Genomic DNA, 17,892 nt, shown 5'->3' on the forward strand with positions numbered 1-17,892 from the left:
AGGCAGACAGATGGGAATAGAAAGGGCTAAAATTTAGAAAAATAGTAACTTATTAGGATGTTTGAGGCAGAATGAAAGAGTGAGTAAGTGATACCCATGTACTCAGCAACTATTTAAAAAATAAAACCTTGCCAGTGCGGTCAGAGCCCCCTTAGGGACCCCTCTCCAGTCCCCTCGCCCTCCCTGCCCTGAGCTGACCACTGCGGGTGGTGATCTTCATTCCCCGTCAGCTTTCCTCTCTATTACATGTTCTCACCAAAACTCCAGCCCTGCCCACCATGGGCTACAGGGCTGGAAGCCTGGGGCCCTGCTCCCTCTAGGGCTGCGGGTCCCTCCTCCAGCCGGATCGTGTACAGATGGGAGCACTCAGGCGCACAGAGTGTCACTTGCCTGCAGTCACACAGCCAAGAAGCAGCAGCGCCTGGGGTTGAAATTTGGATCCTTCGGACCTCAGATTCCTCCTCTTTATTCACTGGTGACTGGCCTTGAGGTGAAAATCCAGGCAAGCCAGTCTTGGGGGTTTGGGGGTGCCCTGGAAGCCAGGAAGCCTGATTTCAGCTCTCTGTATCTTCTAGACTGCTACACCCAGGTTCTTTTTTAATGATACTTCTTTTGTCAAAAAATACTGAAAAATATGTTCAACATATTTTACACAGTATAGTGTAACAACTGTAAAGCTGTAATTCTGTGTGGTCACAATAGAATATTGTCTGCTCCTAGAAACCCCACTCCTCTGTTGCTCCCGAATGTAACAACTCTCCTGAATTTTGGACATTTGCTTCCGTGATTTTCTGCGCAGTTTTATGAGTGAGAAACTGTGTCGTGCTGCCTATTCTGAACTTGCTGTCTGTGGACTCATACTTGATGTGTTGTTTTACGTCTGGCTTCTTTCGCTCCACTTCAGGTTTTTACACTTCATCCCTGGGGCAGGTATCAGTAGTTCTTTCCTTTTTATTGCTGAGTGGTGTTGCGCTGTGTGAATTTACCTTAGGTTGTTTATCTGTTCTCCTCTGGGTAGACACCTGGTCTGTTTCCAGTTCTGAGGTTGCTGTGAGTATTGCTGCTGTGAACATGCTAGCATGTGTCTTTTGGTGAACAGATATGCTCATTTCTGTTGGGGGGCTGTGGAACCGTTGGGCCGTTGGGGAGGGATATATTGAGTTTTTAATTCCTGTTGCCCAGCGAGTTCCCATAGTGGTTTGAACCATTTTATACCCCCACCAGTAGCAATTCCTTTACTTTTTTGACAACACTTGGCATCGTCAGTTTAAAAAATTTTAGCCATTCTGGTGGATGGTTTCAGTTTGCATTTCCGTAATGAATGAGGCTATGTGCGTTCTTGGTTGTGAGGTTGTCCTCTCCTGTGAGGTGCCCTTGCGCTTTTCACCTTGCCTCCCAGCTGGCTAACCCCTAGCCAACAGCTACAGCTCCTGCTCAGACCCTCTGCCGATTGAGGCCCAGGCACCCTAGGAAGCAGCGAGTGGGGTGGGGCCGTGCAGGCATTCCCGACTGTGGGATGTGGTGCCTGCAGGTAGGCGGCCAGGCAGGCCCCTGTGGGCTGACACCCACTTCCAGAAGCAGGTCTGTGTCCTCCCGCCTGGGTGTCCTCCAGCGGCAGCTCCCACGGGAGCAGGCCATCTTCTTGGCTGCAGTGATGGTGTTTCATCACTGCAGGCCTGCGTCACAGACACCTCAGCGGAGGCGCCACCCTCAGTGGGAGGACATGCAGGATCCCGGGATCAGGATCCCGGCAGGATGCAGGGGATCTCCCAGTCCCTCCCCCTGTCCTCACCCAAACTGCTGCTGGCTTTTTAGTCCCCGGAGTTAGAATGTAAAAAGTGGCTCTGGTGTGTTGAGTAGCAGCCAGGGCCTCCACTACCCCTCAGCTGGGAAACCCAAGGTAAATGCCTCCTCTCTCAGAGCCTCTGCCCTCCCCTGGGCACGGTCACGGTCATGGTCAGGGCCCCAGCCCTCTGGTGGGGTGGCTGAGAGCGGACAGGAGAGACTCTGTGGGAGTACCGGCCCACTCAAGGCCACCCAGCTGGCATTGGCTCTTGGACTCTGCAGCCCTGACCACTCTTGACCACACCTGGCTACCTTCACTCCTCTCTCCAATCGTGGCAGCCACATGTTTGGGTGTCCACTGGGGGCCAGGCAGTAGCCACACAGTGGGTGCTTTAGTGCTACTGACAGCCCTGGTGCTGCTAATCTTGGAGGCTCTGAGAGATGAAGTTGCCTGGGAGAGAGGGGTCAGGGGAGGAGAGAGCTGAGATTGGACACCAGGCTGCTGTCCTTGCCTTCCATATCCACCTGTCCTTTGGACTCTGGGTTCCCTACCCCAGCCCTGTTTGGGAACCCAGGCCCATTCTGAACTGAGCTCGTACCAGGGGAAAGTGCAGCATGGGCCCCTGTGTTGGAGAGGAGTTCCCTAATTCCGTAACTGCCCACCACACCTGCCACCAGGCCCTGCGTGCTCTCCCCATCCACCCCAGCCCGGCTCCTTACCCTGTAGCCACACTGGGCCTGGGCAGTTCTCCACACTCCCCAAGCTCCTTCCTGCCTTGGGAGGTTTGCACTTGCTGTCCGCCCGGCCTAAAATTTGTTTCCTAATGTCAGCAAGTTTCACTCCGTGAGTTAATTCAGGTGTCAGCTCACATGTCCCCTGTACCACACAGCTAACAGCGCTCCTTGCCTGCTGTCTTCTTCCCCGCTTGCTGCTTCTTCACCACCACCTGATGCTGTTGCACTACTTGTATTTGTGCATCGTCCACCTCCCCCACTGGAGTGTGAGCTTCATGAAGGCAGGGGCTGTGTCTTAGGATGCTCTGTCTCTGGCACCCGGGACAGAGTCTGGAGTTTAGAACATAGTCAAAAAAAATATTGGTGGTGTTAATAGATTCTAGAAATGTTTCTGCAGCTGTGTCTAGTCCTGGACTGGGGATCTGTTGGGATGACTTGGGTTGGTTCATTGTGCATTCAACACAGAGCCGGACACAGGGCTGGTGTACTTACAGGTGCTAATAGGAATTAGCATTTATAGGTGTGGGGAGAGTTGGCCAAGGAGAGGTACAGAGAACACTCAACGCAACCTCTGAGGTCAGGAGGGCCTCCTGGAGGAGGCATTGATTCAGCTAAGACCTTGAGGAGGAGGGAGAACTCACAGAGGGTACTGGGGATGAGGCCAGAGGGAAGGGCCTGAGTGACAGAAGCCTGGCAGAGAGTAGAGGGAGGAGGGGTTGGAGAGGTGGGTAGTGGCTGGTGTAATGATCATCATCGTGGTCATTAGCCTTTCTAGAGGGCTTTCTAGGTGCCTCAGCTTATTCAGGGCCTTCTTGTGGTGGAAAGGACTTTGTTCTGTGTTCTGAGCACACTGGGGAGCCATGGAAGGGTTTTGAACAGGGAGGGACTGGGTCAGATTGAGATGGAGTATGGGGGTTGAGAGCAGAGGCTGGGAGCCCAGGGAGAAAGCCAGGGTGGGAGGGGAGGGGAGGGAAAGGGAAAAGGGTGGGGGGAGGGTGGAAGAGGTGGTCAGGAGGCCAGGCAGTCAGGAAGCTGGTGGTTGAGCAGTGATGGGAGGCAGCTGGAGTGCGGGTCGGCAGAGGCCAGGTCCTAAGGGGCCTGGAATCCCAAGCTGAGGAATCCCATGGCAGTGGGAAGCCACAGGTCAGGTGTGAGAGTCCCTCTAGCTGCTGAATGGGAGACAGATTGGAGGGTGGGAGGCCAGGGAGGATGTGGAGCGAGTCCTCATGGGAGAGGGCAGTGCTGGACCTGAGCCATATCATCGGGAGGCCGGAATGGAGACCCTGGTCACATTAGAGACTGAAGCACAGACTGGGGGTCATGTAGGATCCAAGAAACTGGTGGTGGTCCTGGGTGTGTTCCATCTGTGTATATGAGCCCCTGGGGTGCTGGCCATGCCTGCTGGGGGAGGGAGCCCTGTTGGGCCCTGTCTTTGCTGCTCAGAGTCCAGAATGTGATTTCTCACCCTGCTGTTTACTTCCCTGTCACTGTCCATCTTCTCTTCCTCCGCTTCTCTTCCTCCCATTTACCTCCCTCCCCTCTGCCCAGGGCCTGGGCAGCTTGCCACAGTCACATGCCAGGCAGTGGTGCGTCCGGCCCACCAGCTCCCCTGGGGCACGAGAGAAAGCTGATGCCCACGGTGTCCCCAGAGCCAGCTGCCACTTCTCTGGGGGCCACCATAGCTCCTGACCTGCTGTCCGCAAATAACCCCAAGCCAGGAAAGGCAAAAGGCGCCTTGGGCTCTATGGCCCCTGTCCAGGCCTGTGGCTCCAGGTAGAGGCCCAGCTGGTGGCTGCCTCCCCCCTTCTCCCCTCCGCCCCGGGAACCTGAGACGAAGCAGCGGCCTCGGCGTCTGTCAGTCTGTCGGCTGCTGGTCCCTGAGGACAGAAGCAGAGGTCTCGGGGAAGGGACGAGGGCCTTGGTCGAGCCCCCAGGACCGGCTCCTAGACCCCAGATAAGCACATACACAGTAGGTGGCTTTCTTGTTCAAGATCGGGAGTTCCGAACTTTGTTTCCTCTGTCATCTGTCGGGACGAGTGGACTGAGGCCGAGGGAGTGACATGGGGTAGCCTGGTGCAGGGGGTAGGGGGACTTGGTTTGTTAAAGGTGGCAGGTTGGTGGCTCCTTGGTTTGGAAAGGAGATGAGTGAGAGAAGGAGTATGTCTGTGTGTGTGTGATCGGGGGTGGCAGGCAGTTTCTGGTGGCTTCGAGCACTCCCTGAGGTGATTCATCCCAGGTTACCTCAGCATTGGGGCACGGGAGTGACGCGGGGGGCGGAGCACTGCTCCCTTGCCTTCCCCCTGTCAGAAATGAAGGTGGGTGGAGGGGGCTGCCTCTGTTCATGGGTGCTCGACGTGCAGGGCCTGGCCTGGACACAGGCCAGGAAGCTCTGCTCCTGCCAGATTAGGGCTCTGAAGGCAGGGTCGTGTCCTTTTCCCCCAGGATTGGGGTCCCCGGGGACACGGCCACGTCTCCCCCCCTCAGATTGGCCCCGAGGGCAGATCTCTCCCCACCCTTGCTGGCTCTACCCCATCATAGGGGCCAGAGGCAGGCTGTCTGGGATCGAATACCCCTCCCACTCTGATGGCTCCTCTCTTGTCTTGCAGACCGTGCTCTGTCCACCGTGCCTCCTGCATGTCCTGCTGCCCTGAGCTGTCCCAAACTAGGTGACAGCGTGTCACGCTGCCACCATGAACGAGGTGTCTGTCATCAAAGAAGGCTGGCTCCACAAGCGCGGTAAGGGGCTGCTTTTGCCCACGGGATCGCATGTTTCCCCCTCCTGGCCTGGCTCTCCTCCTGAGGCAGAGCTACAGGGTCTTTCCCATCTGAGGAGCCAGTATTCCGAGCCCTGCCTGCCTGCCCTAGGCCAGTAGCTCCTCACTCACCGGTTTCATGAAGTGTTTGAGAGTGGTCTGGGCAGAGGAGCTGGGGCTGTGTCTGGGCCTGAGTCTCCAGGCCCAGGCCCAGCTGGACCCCCTGCAGGAGCTCCCAGGCCAGGCCTCCAGTTCTGCCTCTGCATTAGTGATCTCATTCCTGGCCCCATTTTATAGATGAAGAAATGGAGGCTCAGAGAAGTCCCTTAACTGAAGTAACACAGCATTTATTGATTCAGCAAATACTCCTGGAACATGTGTGGTGTGCCAGGCCGCCCCAGGCTCTGGGGACACTCTGGTGCCCTCATGGAGTTTGTGATCCATTGTGGGGTGGGGACAGACAATAAATAGATGAACAGACATATGTGAGGTGGTGAGAGCTGTGAGAGGGAAGGGGCGGGAGTGAAATGGGGTGGTCAGGGGAAGCGGCCCTGAGGAGGGTGCAGTGAACAGAGGCCTGGAGGAGGTGAGGAAGTGAGCCACACAGAGAGCTGGCAGGGGCGTCCCAGCGAATGGGACAGCAAGGTCAGAGGTAGGAATGTACCTGCATGGAGAGTTGGCCAGTGAGGCTGCAGCAGAGTGAGTGAGGGCGGGCTGGAGGAGGTGGGCAGAGCGGCGATGCAGCATCGAACCATTGGGCCCTGGCGGCACAGAGAGAGCTTTAACTCTCCAGGCTGTCGTGAGCCAGTGTGTGTCCAGATCTGGTTGTGCTGGTGTGCGGCTGAGAAGTAAAGTCATTTACAGGGAAGAGACTAAGAGACTAGACCTGAGGCCCAAGGCCCCTGTCCCACACCGCCACACTTGACGGCCTCACTGCCATGTGCAGGGACGGCTGGAAAGAAGCACGTACTGAGAGTCAGCTTGTCCAGGCGTCAGGGAGTGAAGGGGGCCGACTGCCCTGGCTTCCGCGGACCTTCGCCCGGGGACGGGGTCCCAGGTCTGGGGGTAGCCACTCTCTGTCCTTTCAGTCACTCGGCAGACATTTACTGAGCAGCTACTGTGTTCCAGGCACTGTTCTAGACACTGGGGAGACAGCAGGGAACCAAACAGGCAAAAGTCCCCATCGTCGTGTTGATGTCTTACCTTTATGGGGAGGGCAGGTGGCAGCTGAGTAGACAAGCGTGTCCAGTGGTGGTGAGTGCCTATGGGGAAAAATCCAGCAATGTGAGGAGTGAGGGGTGTGAGGCGGGCTGGGGGAGCTGTTGTAAACGGGATGGTCAGGGAGGGCCTTGCTGAGAAGGAGGTGTTTCAATAAAGATCTGAAGGAGGCAAAGGAGTGAGTTCCACAGTTAACTGGGGCAAGGACGAAGGGGACAGCCCGTGAGTCCGTAGAGGGGAGTGGGTCAGGCATGTTGGAAGGAGGCGAGGAGGCTGATGGGCTGGCCCTGTGGGAACTGGGAGATGTGCCTGCCCATTCCTGCCCTGTCCCAGCCCGCAGACACGGAGCAGGGATGAGAGACAGAGGCGGCTTCCCAGGCCAGGCTTCCCCCATCAGACTGAGCCGGGGAGACCTGTTTCCTGCTGTCCTTTCCAGGCAGGATGACATTCATGGCACCTTGGCCTACTCGCCCAACTTGAGCCTTGAGTTTGGGGTTATTGATGGAGCTTTCTGAACCTTGGCAGGTGCCGAGGTTCTAACTTGGCTCTGCCACTTCCTCTCAGTGTGACTGTGGGCAAACTCTGTCACCTTTCTGAGCCTTGGTTTTACATTTGTAAAATGGGTTAACAACCCAGGCTGCTGGAAATTGTCAGCTTCATGAGGGCAGGGTTTTTGTCTGGCTCGTTCACTGAGATATCCCCAGTGCCCTAAAAAAGTGCTTGGCATGCAGCAGGTGCTCAATAACTGATTGTTGGGTGAATGATCGGGTTTGTGAGGGTGGTGGTGCATGTGTGTCAGGGTGTGCCAGGTCTCGGGCTCCCTAGGCTGGGGTGAGAGCTCTGGAGGTGGCCAGAGAACTGTGGCTGGGGCAGGGCTTTGTCTCTGGTCTAGGGTTGCTGATGGCATTAAGTGGACCAGCCCCCGCCAGGCCTTCAGTGTCTCTGTTCATCTATGTGGACCAGACGAACTACTGAGATAGCCACTTGCCTTGGGTTTGCACCATCCCGACACACGTGCGTGTGCGTCACTCTGCAGAACCCAGTGCCTGTCATTCTGAGCAGCAGCTGGCAGAGGTGGGCAGGCAGGGTGGCTCTTTGGACATCTGTGCTACCGCACCCCACTCCTAAAATAACAGCAGCTCTGGTTTACCGTGTGCCCACTCTGTGCCAGGCACGGGGCTCTGTTCTAGGCAGGCCTGGTTTTGTTGCGTTTCCATTACTGCCCTGTGATATGGGCACCATCTTGCAGGCCAGAAGCTGAAGCTCGGCAGGAAGACCAACTTGCCCAAGGTTTCAGCCAGGAGGTGGCAGCGCCGAGGTTCGAGCTTGAGCCCTCCACCTCCTTCCTGGACCAGCGCCCGGCTCACAGGCTGCTTGTCGCTCAGTGAGATCTGCTCCAGGGGCGGGTCTGTCATGTCAGGTGTGCTCCCCTTTCTGACACAGCCTCAGTATACCCTCTGCCAGGCCCCACCAGGCCAGGCCCCATCTGCCAGTTTAGAGGTGTACAGCATAGTGGTCCCGAGCATGGACTCTGGACAGCGCAAACCTGGGTTCCAGCCCTGGCTCTCCCAGTTAACAGCTGTGAGCCTCAGGCCACTAATGGAACCTCTCTGTGCCTCTGTTTCCTCATCTCTAGAAATGAGATTGTTGTGAGGACATTTTTCCTTTAGGTTTCTTTTTTTTTTTTCTTAGATTGTTACCAACATATAAAACACCACAGGTAATTGTCTGAATCATAAGCTCACTTTAAAGCCTGTGTTAAGATCAAGAAATAGAATAAGTCAGTCCCCAGAAGCCCCTTTGCCTCCCCCAAGTGGTAACCGTTCTCCTAACCTCCAATAGCATAGGTGAAGTTTTCAAGTTTTGCTTTGCTTTTAAAAATTGAGGTAAAATTTACATAACACAAAATTAACTGTTTTAAAGTGCACAATTCAGCTGCCTTTAGTACATTCACAGTGTTGTGTAACCACTGCCTTAGTCTAATTACAAAACATTATTATCAGCCTAAAAGGAAACCCTGTACTCGTTAAGTGGTCAGTTCCCATTCACCCTCCTCCCAGCCCCTGGCAACCACCAATTTGTTTTCTGTCTTTATGGATTTACTTATTTTGGGCGTTTCATATAAGTGAAATAAGCAGTGTGTGGCCCTTGTGTCTGGTTTCTTTCACTTAGCATAATGTTTTTAAGGTTGATCTATGTTGTAGCATATAATTCATTCATTCCTTTCTATGGCCAAAAAATATTCCATCGTATGAGTATACTATGTTTTGTTTATCCATGTATCTGTTGATGGACATTTGAGTTATTTTTACCTTTTGGCTGTTATAAATAGTGCTGCTATGAACATTTGTGGACAAGTATTTGAATACTTGTTTTCAGGTTTTTTTGGATACACACCTAAAAGTAAAATTGCTAGGTAGTATATTCTCTGTGTGGAATCTAATATATTCTATGTAATTAGATAATAAATACAATATTTATATGAATATATAATCTGGGTCATAATTCTATATGCATAATCTACAGCATATTCTATATTTAACTTTTTGAGGCAGCACCAAACTTCCACAGGGTTGCACTATTTTACATTCTCACCAGCAGTGCACAAGGATTTCAGTTTCTCCACACCTTCACCAACACCCGTTCTTTTTCTTTCAGTTTTTTTTTTTTTTTTCTTTTTGGAATAAAAGCCACCCTAGTGGATGTTAAGTGTTATGGTTTTGACTTGCATTTCCTTTATGACTAATGATGTTGAGCATCTTTTCATATGCTTGCTGGCCATTTGCGTATTTTTGGAGAAATGTCTATTTAAGTCCTTCACCCTTTTTTAATCAGACTGTCTTTGTGTTGCTGAGTTGTAAGAGTTTTTTACATACTCTGAATACTAAACTCTTATCAGATACATGATTTACAAATATTTTTGTCCATTCTGTTTGTTGTCTTTTAATTTTCTTAATAACATCGTTTGCACAAAACTTTTTTATTTCAATGAGTCCACTTTATTTTTTATTTATTTATTTTTTATTTTGTTGCTTGTACTAAGAATCTGCTGCCAAATCCAGGGTCATGAAGATTTACCCCAGTGTGTTCTTCTAAGAGTTTTATTGTTTTAGCTCTTATATTTAGGTAGATCCATTTTGAGTTAATTTTTTATATCATGTGAGGTAGGGGTCCATGTCTCTGCTTTTGCGGGTGAATATCCAGTTGTTGCAGCACCGTTTGTTGAAGAGACTGGTCTCCCCCCATGGAATGGTTTTGGTACTGTTGAAAAATCAGTTGAGCATAGGTGTGTAGGTTTATTTTTTCATTCTCAGTTCTGTTCCATTGGTCTTACATGTCTGTCCTTACACCACACTAATTTGATTACTGTGTAGTAAGCTTCAAAATCAGGAAGTATAAGTCCTTTTACTTTGTTCTTCTTTTTCAAAATTGCTTGGCTGTTGGAACCAGTTGCCATGTGAAATTTGAATTCTGTGTAAATTATTTGGATTGATCTTTTCCTCAACTGCAAAAAAAGCTGTTGGAATTTGATAGGGGATGTGTTGAATCTGTAGACTGCTTTCAGTGGTATTGCAATCTTAATATCAAGTCTTCCAGTCCATGAACACAGGATGTCTTTGCATTTGTTTAGGTCCTTAATTTGTTTCAGCAGCATTATGTAGTTTTTAGGATGTAAACCTTTTCCTCCTTGTGCTATTGTAAATGGAATTGTATTCTTAATTTCCTTTTTTGATTATTCATTGCTGATTATAGAAACAACATATTTTTGTGTGTTGATCTTGCTGGATTTGTTAGCTCTAGAATTGTTCTGTGGATTTTTTGTGATTTTTCTATATACAGGATCATGTTATCTGCAAATAAAGATGGTTTTGTTTATTCCTTTTCACTTGGATGCTGTTTGTCTCTTTTTCTTTTTCTCTGGCTAGAACTTCCTTTACCGTGTTTAACAGCAGTGGTGACAGTGGACATCTTTGTCTTGTTCCTGATCTTAAGGGAAGGCTTTGAGTCTTTTTCATTGAGTATAACGTTAACTGTGGGTTTTTCGTAGATGCTGTTTACCCTGTGGAGGAAATTCCCTTCTATCCCTAGCTTGCTGAGTACTTTTTATCATGAAAGGGTGTTGGGTTTTGTCGAATGCTTTTTCTACATCAGTTGAGATGATCTTGTTATTTTTTCTTTCATTCTATGGATGTGTATTGCATTGATTGATTTTCATAGATTTGAACCACCCTTGCAGTCCTGGGATAAAAGCCACTTGGTTATGGTGTGTAATCCTTTTATTGTGCTGTTGCATTGGAGGATTTGCTAGTTTTTGAACTTTATATATATCGGATCATTTAGTATCTTACATTTGAGAGAACTTAATAAGTTAAAACCTGTAAAATACTTAGGACAGTGCCTGGCACAGAGCTCCACTAGAGGTGGAGTTAATCATCAATTAATGGGTATCCTCATAAGAGGAAACAAAGACTTAGAGAAGTGAGGTGACTTACTGGCGCCCACCCTGCCATCCTGCCTCCCCGTGAGCCACGAGTGAGGGTCTGGCACACTCCTTGCTTGCCCAGTGGGCTGATGATAAAGAGCATTATTTATTTATTGGTGTGCTGGGCCCTCGCGAGCCTGGGTGCTTTATGTTTGCTTTATATTTACCATTTTATTTATTTTTTTTTTAGCAGCTTGAGATATAATTCACATACCATGCAATTTAGCCATTTGTAGCTCAGTGGCTTTTAGTATCTTCAGAGTTATGCATCCATCACCCAACCCCTTTCAGAACATTCTCACTACCCTGAAAGGAGCCTGGTCTCCACCTTGGCTATTGTACCCCCCCAGTCTCCTCCCAGACTCCCCCCACCCCTCAGCCCTAGGCAACCACTGATCTACTTTTCATCTCTATAGGTTTGCCTAGTCTGGACATGTTATATAAATGGAATCATATAATTTGTGGACATTGTGACAGGCTTCTTCCACTTAGTTTAAGTTATGGTTCATCCACCTTGTGGTGTGAATTCGTACTTCATTTCTTTATGTGACTGAATAATATTCCATTGTATAGATATGCCCCGTCTTGTGTATCCATTCATTGGTTGATGGGCTTTTGAGTTTCCCCGCCTTACTGTTATGAATACTATTGCTGCGGACTTTTATGCATACATTTTTGTGTGGATATATTTCACCATCTTGTGTGTGTGTGTGTGTGTGTGTGTGTGTGTGTGTGTGTTCAGGGCTCTTGGATGTTCATGGTCAGAACAAATGGAAGGGCTCAGGGAGCACTCGGAGGGCACCGCAGCAGTGACACCCCGCCTGGCACAGTGTTTTGACATTTGATCCACCTGCCCAGCTGTACCGGTGAATACCAACCCATGGGACTTGGCCTTAGAGGGCCACAGGGCGTGTGTGTTTGGAAGCCTGGGCCTCCCCTGGGACAGGGCCATGCGCTGGCAAGGATGGCTCCCTGGCCACACTCTGAGGCAGCTGGTGCCCTGGGACAATGCGGCAGGCGCCTTCCTGCCAGATCTGACCTCTGGATCACTGGGCCCAGCCTGCGTCAGCAGGGGCCACTTCAAGGGCTTCTCTGGGAGATGCACTCTCCTGCCCACCCTCTTGTCCGTCCTCCTCCCAGCGTGGCGCCCCTTGTGAGGCACTGTCACGCTGGATGACTGCCCTGACCTCTCCCTCCTGCCCTGGCTCGGTTCAGGTGAATACATCAAGACCTGGAGGCCCCGGTACTTCCTGCTGAAGAGCGATGGCTCCTTCATTGGATACAAGGAGCGGCCCGAAGCCCCCGACCAGACTCTGCCCCCCTTAAACAACTTCTCTGTTGCAGGTGGGTCTCTAGGTGGGCTCAGAGAGCAACTGGCAGGTCTTGGGGGCACATGGGGCTTGATCGTTCTTGGGCTGTGGGCCTGTCTGGGCCTGTTTGCCCTCAGATCTGTTTCCCACCCCTCCCTTGCTCCACCTCTGTGTCACCTGGGCCCAGGGGGCTGTACTGGAAAGAGAGAGGCTAGCGCATCACCCAGCCTTCCGTCCCCAACTCTGTGCTACCCGAAGTGGTGCCTTCTGGCTGGACTCTGACCAGTGAAAGTTTGTCAGGCACAAAGCCCTGGCCTGGGCCTCACAGTACTACAATCCTGCCCTCGACCCCTGCCACCTTCCTTCCCTGCTGACCTGATTGGTCACCATATCCTTGTCCTTTGACAGTCATCTCCCCTGCCACTCTGTAGCCCAGGCCACTGTCTTCTCCCCACTGGCTCCCTGCTCTAGGCACTTCTCCAGCCTCACCTTTCAAGGACACCCCCATCTGCTTGCTCTGGAATCCAGCCCCGCTGCCCTCTCTGTCCTGCCTAAAGCCTTGTCCTGGTTGCTTTCCCGTGTGTGGTGACCCCAGCTTGGCTGTTCCCAGACATGGCTTCCCGCCTGAACTCCCCACCTGTCCTGAGTGGCTTCCTGCATGTTTCTCCCTGGGTATCCTGTATCCTCTGTGTCCCATGTGGGATACCCACGATGTCCCAGAGTCCCCTTTTCCTCCCCAGTCTTCTCCCTGTCTTCTTCTCAGGGAGGGCCCGGTTGCCCCCTCATCCTAGATGCCTCTCCCCACCTCTCCTGTGGCCTGCCTGCCTGCCTTTCCCTCCCTTCCCCTGCCCCACTCTGGTGTAACCTCAGCCTCCTCCCTGGGCTCCAGCCTCCATTCTCTCTCACCCTCCACTCAGCAGCCAGAGGAATCTGTCTAAATCTGTTTATATCCCTCCCCTATTTAAAGCCTTCTGTGGCCCCCTGCTGTTCTCAGGACAAAGTGCAGATTCCTCACCATGCCCCTGAGCCCTGCAAGCTGCCCCTGCTCACCTCTGCCGCCTATCTCTCTCTTCTCCCTTCCTCACACCAGATTTGCTGTTCCCTAAGTATGCTGGACCTCCCTCACCTCTCGGCTTCTGTGCACAATGTACCCTTCTGCCTTCATGGCTCAGTGCAGAGATGCCCCTTCCTCTGGGAAACCCTCCTGAGCCCCTGAACTGGGTTGGCTGCCTCTTGAGCTCACCCTGCACCCCATCACAGCCCTGACCACTGAGCCATCACTGGTAGGCTGTCCCCCTTACACACACACAGGACCTTGAGCCCTGTAGGGGCAAGGCCAGGGATGCCTGGGTCACTAAAGTGTCATGGGGCTGGCACACAGGAGGAGGCTGGGGGAATGTGGGCTGCAGGCTGGCAGGGCTGCCCCTCACCCTCCCTGCTCTCACCCGTCTTCTGCAGAATGCCAGCTGATGAAGACCGAGAGACCACGGCCCAACACCTTTGTCATACGCTGCCTGCAGTGGACCACAGTCATTGAGAGGACCTTCCATGTAGACTCTCCGGATGAGAGGCAAGTCTGGGCCTCTGTGTGGCTGCCCTTTGAGAGGGGCCAGGCCCTGTGTGAGAAGGGGCACAGATGGACAGATTCTCCTGGCCCTGCTTAGGAGTTTCCCATTCAGCCCTTCTGTGAGCTAGGAAGAGCAGGGGTCTCAGTCTGCAGACCCCCTCTGTTTCCTCACACTGGAGGATGTGTTGGAATCACAGTGGGGCTTGTTCACAATGAGGTGTTTGGGCCACTTTAGGGCCCCTGATTGGAGGAGGTCTGCAAAGGGTCAGGGAGCTGCATTTTTATGAGCATCTCTACTGATTTTGAGCTGGGCGGTCCAGAGAGTCAGATTTAGATCAATTTAATAGTCAGAAGAGATATAGATCCACCTAGTTCAAAAATCAAACAGCATGAGGAGGTGTCTAATGAAAGCTTCACTCTCACTTCTGCTCCACACGCCCCCACCCCACCCCAGGTTCACTGCTGTTCTTGTGTGTCCTACAGCAGCTTCTTCCCAGTGGGCACAGACAGGCTCGTTCCCATAGAGACTTCTGTGCCCTCCTGCCTTTGTTCTTCCCTTTACACAAAAGGTGGCATTGTACACAGACTGTTCTGAATTTGTTTTTCACTAACTGTATCTTGGGGACTCTCTCTGCTTCAGTATACATGGAGCTGCTGCTGCTGCTGCGCTTTTTTTTTTCTTTCTTTTTAACAGCTGCACATCTGTGTCCCCGAGTTTGTTGAGCAGTTCTTTATTAATGATGACTGGGATTGTTTCCAGCCTTTGGGGCTCATTAGAAGCAGTGCCACAGGGAGATACCTTGTGCTTATCTTGTTTGACATATGTTCAGGTAAATCTGTAAAGTGAATTCTTAGATGTGGGATTGCTGGGTCACAGGGAATATGCATTTGTAATTCTGAGTAATGCTTCTATTAGGCCATGTCTGAGAGTGTCTTCACAGCCATGTGTTTTCAGATGTTTAAGTCTTTACCAGTCTGATCAGTGGGAGATGGCACCTTTGGGTGTTTTTAACTGTCTTTTTTCTTTGGTGAGTTTGGGTGTTCTTTCACGTGTTCAAGTGCCATGTGAGTTTCCCTTTCTGACCTGTCTGTTCATATCCTTTGTCTATTTTTCTTTGGGGTAATTGCTTTTTTTCTTATTTATTTCTCAAAGCTCTTTGTATATTAGGGAGCTTAGCCCTTTGTAATGAGTAGCAGATATTTTTTCCCTACTTTGTCCCTTTGAAGGCCCTCACTTTAAGGAACACTCTGTTAGTTTTTCTGTGGGGTGAGAATTCAGGTGATCCTCTGGAGAACCCTAAAACAGTGTGGTTCAAGAGAAGTTTTCTGCCATAACAGAAATGTTCAATGCCTGTGGTGTCCAAGAGGGTAGCCACTAGTCACATGTGCCCTTTGAGCATTTGAAATGTGGCTAATGTGACTGAGAAATGGAACTTTGGATTTTATTTAATTAGTTTAAATTTAAATAGTCATAGCTAGTTGCTACCCTCGTGGACAGTGCATATCTAGAACACACGCAAAACCGTATCATAAGACATATTGCTGTAATCTATACTGTAATTATCATTACATACCTTTGCAAGGTTAAAAATATTCTTGTCCCATAGGGGAGCACAATAACCATGTCAGGCCAGCTGAGGTGTTACTCAGATGAAAACTGGGCACAGGAAACATGGACTGCCAGTAAAAGCAAATTGAGATCAAAAGGTGCATAGAGTCTAGGTGCTGAGCTCAGTTTTGAGGAGTGCATAGGAGTTGGCCACGGAGATAGGAAGAAGAGGTAGCTTCAGGAAAAGGGACCAGCGTATGCAGAGGCCAGGAGGCGAGACAGCTTGTCATCTCAGAGATCACAGAGAATCAATAGCCAGGGGTCTTGGAAGAGGGGAACTGGAGGCCTTGAAGCTGGCGAGCTCAGCAGGTGCTGGACTCCAAATGGAGGTCCCCACAGGGCTTGGCAAGCAGTGAATCAATTGGGGTTTGTCACAGGGTTGCTGAAAGATTCCGGGGGATGATAAACAGGAAGCACTGGATTCAGCAATACCTGGCACACACTTTGCAAGCCTGTAGCAGGAGCTGTGGGGAGCTGGCAAAGCGCAAGAGACCTGCTCTGGTTTCCATTCTAGTGGGATGCCGTGCTCTGCGGTGTGGGGAGGATCCCTTTACTAAGACTGGAGTGGGGCTGCAGAGCCCCTGCCTTCCTCCTTTTCTTAGCACCTGCCGTTGCCACTGGAGAGAAATCTGCTGGGATTGTTCTGAGACCAAACCCCAGATTCCTGACCGTAACTGCAGAGAAACCTGGAAGAGGGAGACTGCTCTGCGCCTGGCTGTCCTCACTGCCCTGCTCGGGCCTGAACCTGGGGAGGAGTGGGCAGAGGGCCGACAGGGGCCACACTGGTGACTGGTCGTTGGCTGGGTGCTATAGCGGCCTGCTCGCTGGGCTCCCAGTAGCCTCCCCTTCCCTCCCCAGTTGGCTATCCCCAGGGCAGCTACTGCGATTCCGCCATTCCCTGCCCCCTGCCAACTTGGTGTTTCAGACAGACAGAATAGTGGAAAGAATAGGATAACAAGTGAACAGCTAGACGCCCTGCACCTAGGCTCAGCAGTTTGGCGTCTGCCACGTTTGCCTCCTCTGGCTGTATTTTATGCTTCTTGAACTTCTATTCACACTTTGGGGCACTTTCCTCCTTCATAAGTACATCAGCCAGCATCACCTAAGAATAAGGACTTTCTCCTACAGAGTCATAGTGCCATTGTCACACATGAGATGAATATTTATAATATATATTTATTAACATCCCCTCCAGATCCATGCCACACTTGAATTTCTCCAGTTGTCTTCAAAATGTTGTTTTTCAGACCAAGAGTTGAAAAACCAAGGTATACACATTGTTTCTGGCATATTTTAATTTAGTTCAGCTTTTGTCTCTCTGCCAACCCCCACATTTTTTTTTTTTTTTGACAAGTCAGGCTAATTGTCTTGTAGAATGTTCCACGCTCTGGATGAGTCATATTGTTGTCTTTTGGCACTGTTTTATTTGTTCCTCTGTGCCTACATTTCCTGTAAACCAGAAATTAGGTCTGGTGCAACGTTGGCGAACTATGGCCTGTGTTCCCTATTTTTATACATAAAGTTTTATTGGAACACAACCATGCTCATTACACATTATCTACGGCTGCTTTTGCTGTCTTGTGGCAGAACTGCGTAGTTGTGATAGAGACCATGTGACTTGCAAGGCCTGAAATAGTTACAGTTTGGCCCTTTCCAGAAGAAATTTGTAAACCCATGGTCTTGGCAGGTATACTTCACAGTGCATCACTTAGTGTGATATTTTTAATGTAAATCCTATCATGTAATTTCTCTGCTTAGAATTCTGAGTGACTTTTAGTCCCATTTGCAGTAAAGTCCAAAGTCTATGTCCTCTTCTACAAAGTCCTACATGATCTGATCTCCTCTCCAGGATCATTTCCTACCACTAGTTCCCTCACTTTAGCTACCCTGGTCTCCATGCTGTTCCTTAAACATACCAAGCACACTTCCTACCTCCGGACCTTTGCACTTGCTGTTCCCGTTACTTAGAATCCTCTTCCCCTAGATATCATTATGACTCTCTCCTTATCTTTGCGAGGTCTCTGCTCAGATACTACCTTCTCAGTGTCCTGCCCTGCCTTCTGTGACTATTAGCCTTACCCTGCTTTACTCTTCAGAGCACCTGTCCTTCCTACCAGGTGTGACATTTTATTTACTTTTATTGGGGGTGGTAATTAGGTAATTAGGTCTATTTATTTATTTTTAGAGGAGGTACTGGGGACTGAACCCAGGATCTTGTGCATGCTAAGCATGTACTCTACCACTTGAGCTATACCCTCCCCCCGCATTTTAAATTTATTTATTTGTGCCAGGAACATAATAAGGTGTTCAGTAAATGTTTGTTGAATGAATAAAAGAATAATTAGAATGTATTCTGTTCAACCAGACCCTGTCCTAAGGTCTTTACATATATTCGCTCATTTTATCTTCACAGCATTTCTAGGAGGGAGTTC

The 17,892-nt window shown here is 50.4% G+C and overlaps 1 protein-coding gene across 3 annotated transcripts in view; it reads left to right on the top strand.

The window, feature by feature from the left end:
• Window positions 1-17,892, top strand: part of AKT2 (AKT serine/threonine kinase 2) — a 45,182-nt gene that overhangs the window by 13,388 nt on the left and 13,902 nt on the right. For 2 of the 3 annotated variants that reach the window (XM_074369645.1, XM_074369648.1), the window contains exons 2-4: window positions 5,127-5,256; window positions 12,190-12,318; window positions 13,743-13,858. In XM_074369645.1, the coding sequence (XP_074225746.1) occupies window positions 5,211-5,256; window positions 12,190-12,318; window positions 13,743-13,858 (291 nt within the window). In that variant the 5' untranslated portion in view covers window positions 5,127-5,210. Of the gene's footprint in view, window positions 1-4,348; window positions 4,490-5,126; window positions 5,257-12,189; window positions 12,319-13,742; window positions 13,859-17,892 lie in introns of those variants that run through there. The other variant, XM_074369646.1, reaches the window with a different exon arrangement.

Source organism: Camelus bactrianus, chromosome 9, assembly GCF_048773025.1.
Source record: "Camelus bactrianus isolate YW-2024 breed Bactrian camel chromosome 9, ASM4877302v1, whole genome shotgun sequence".
Lineage (NCBI taxonomy): Eukaryota > Metazoa > Chordata > Mammalia > Artiodactyla > Camelidae > Camelus > Camelus bactrianus.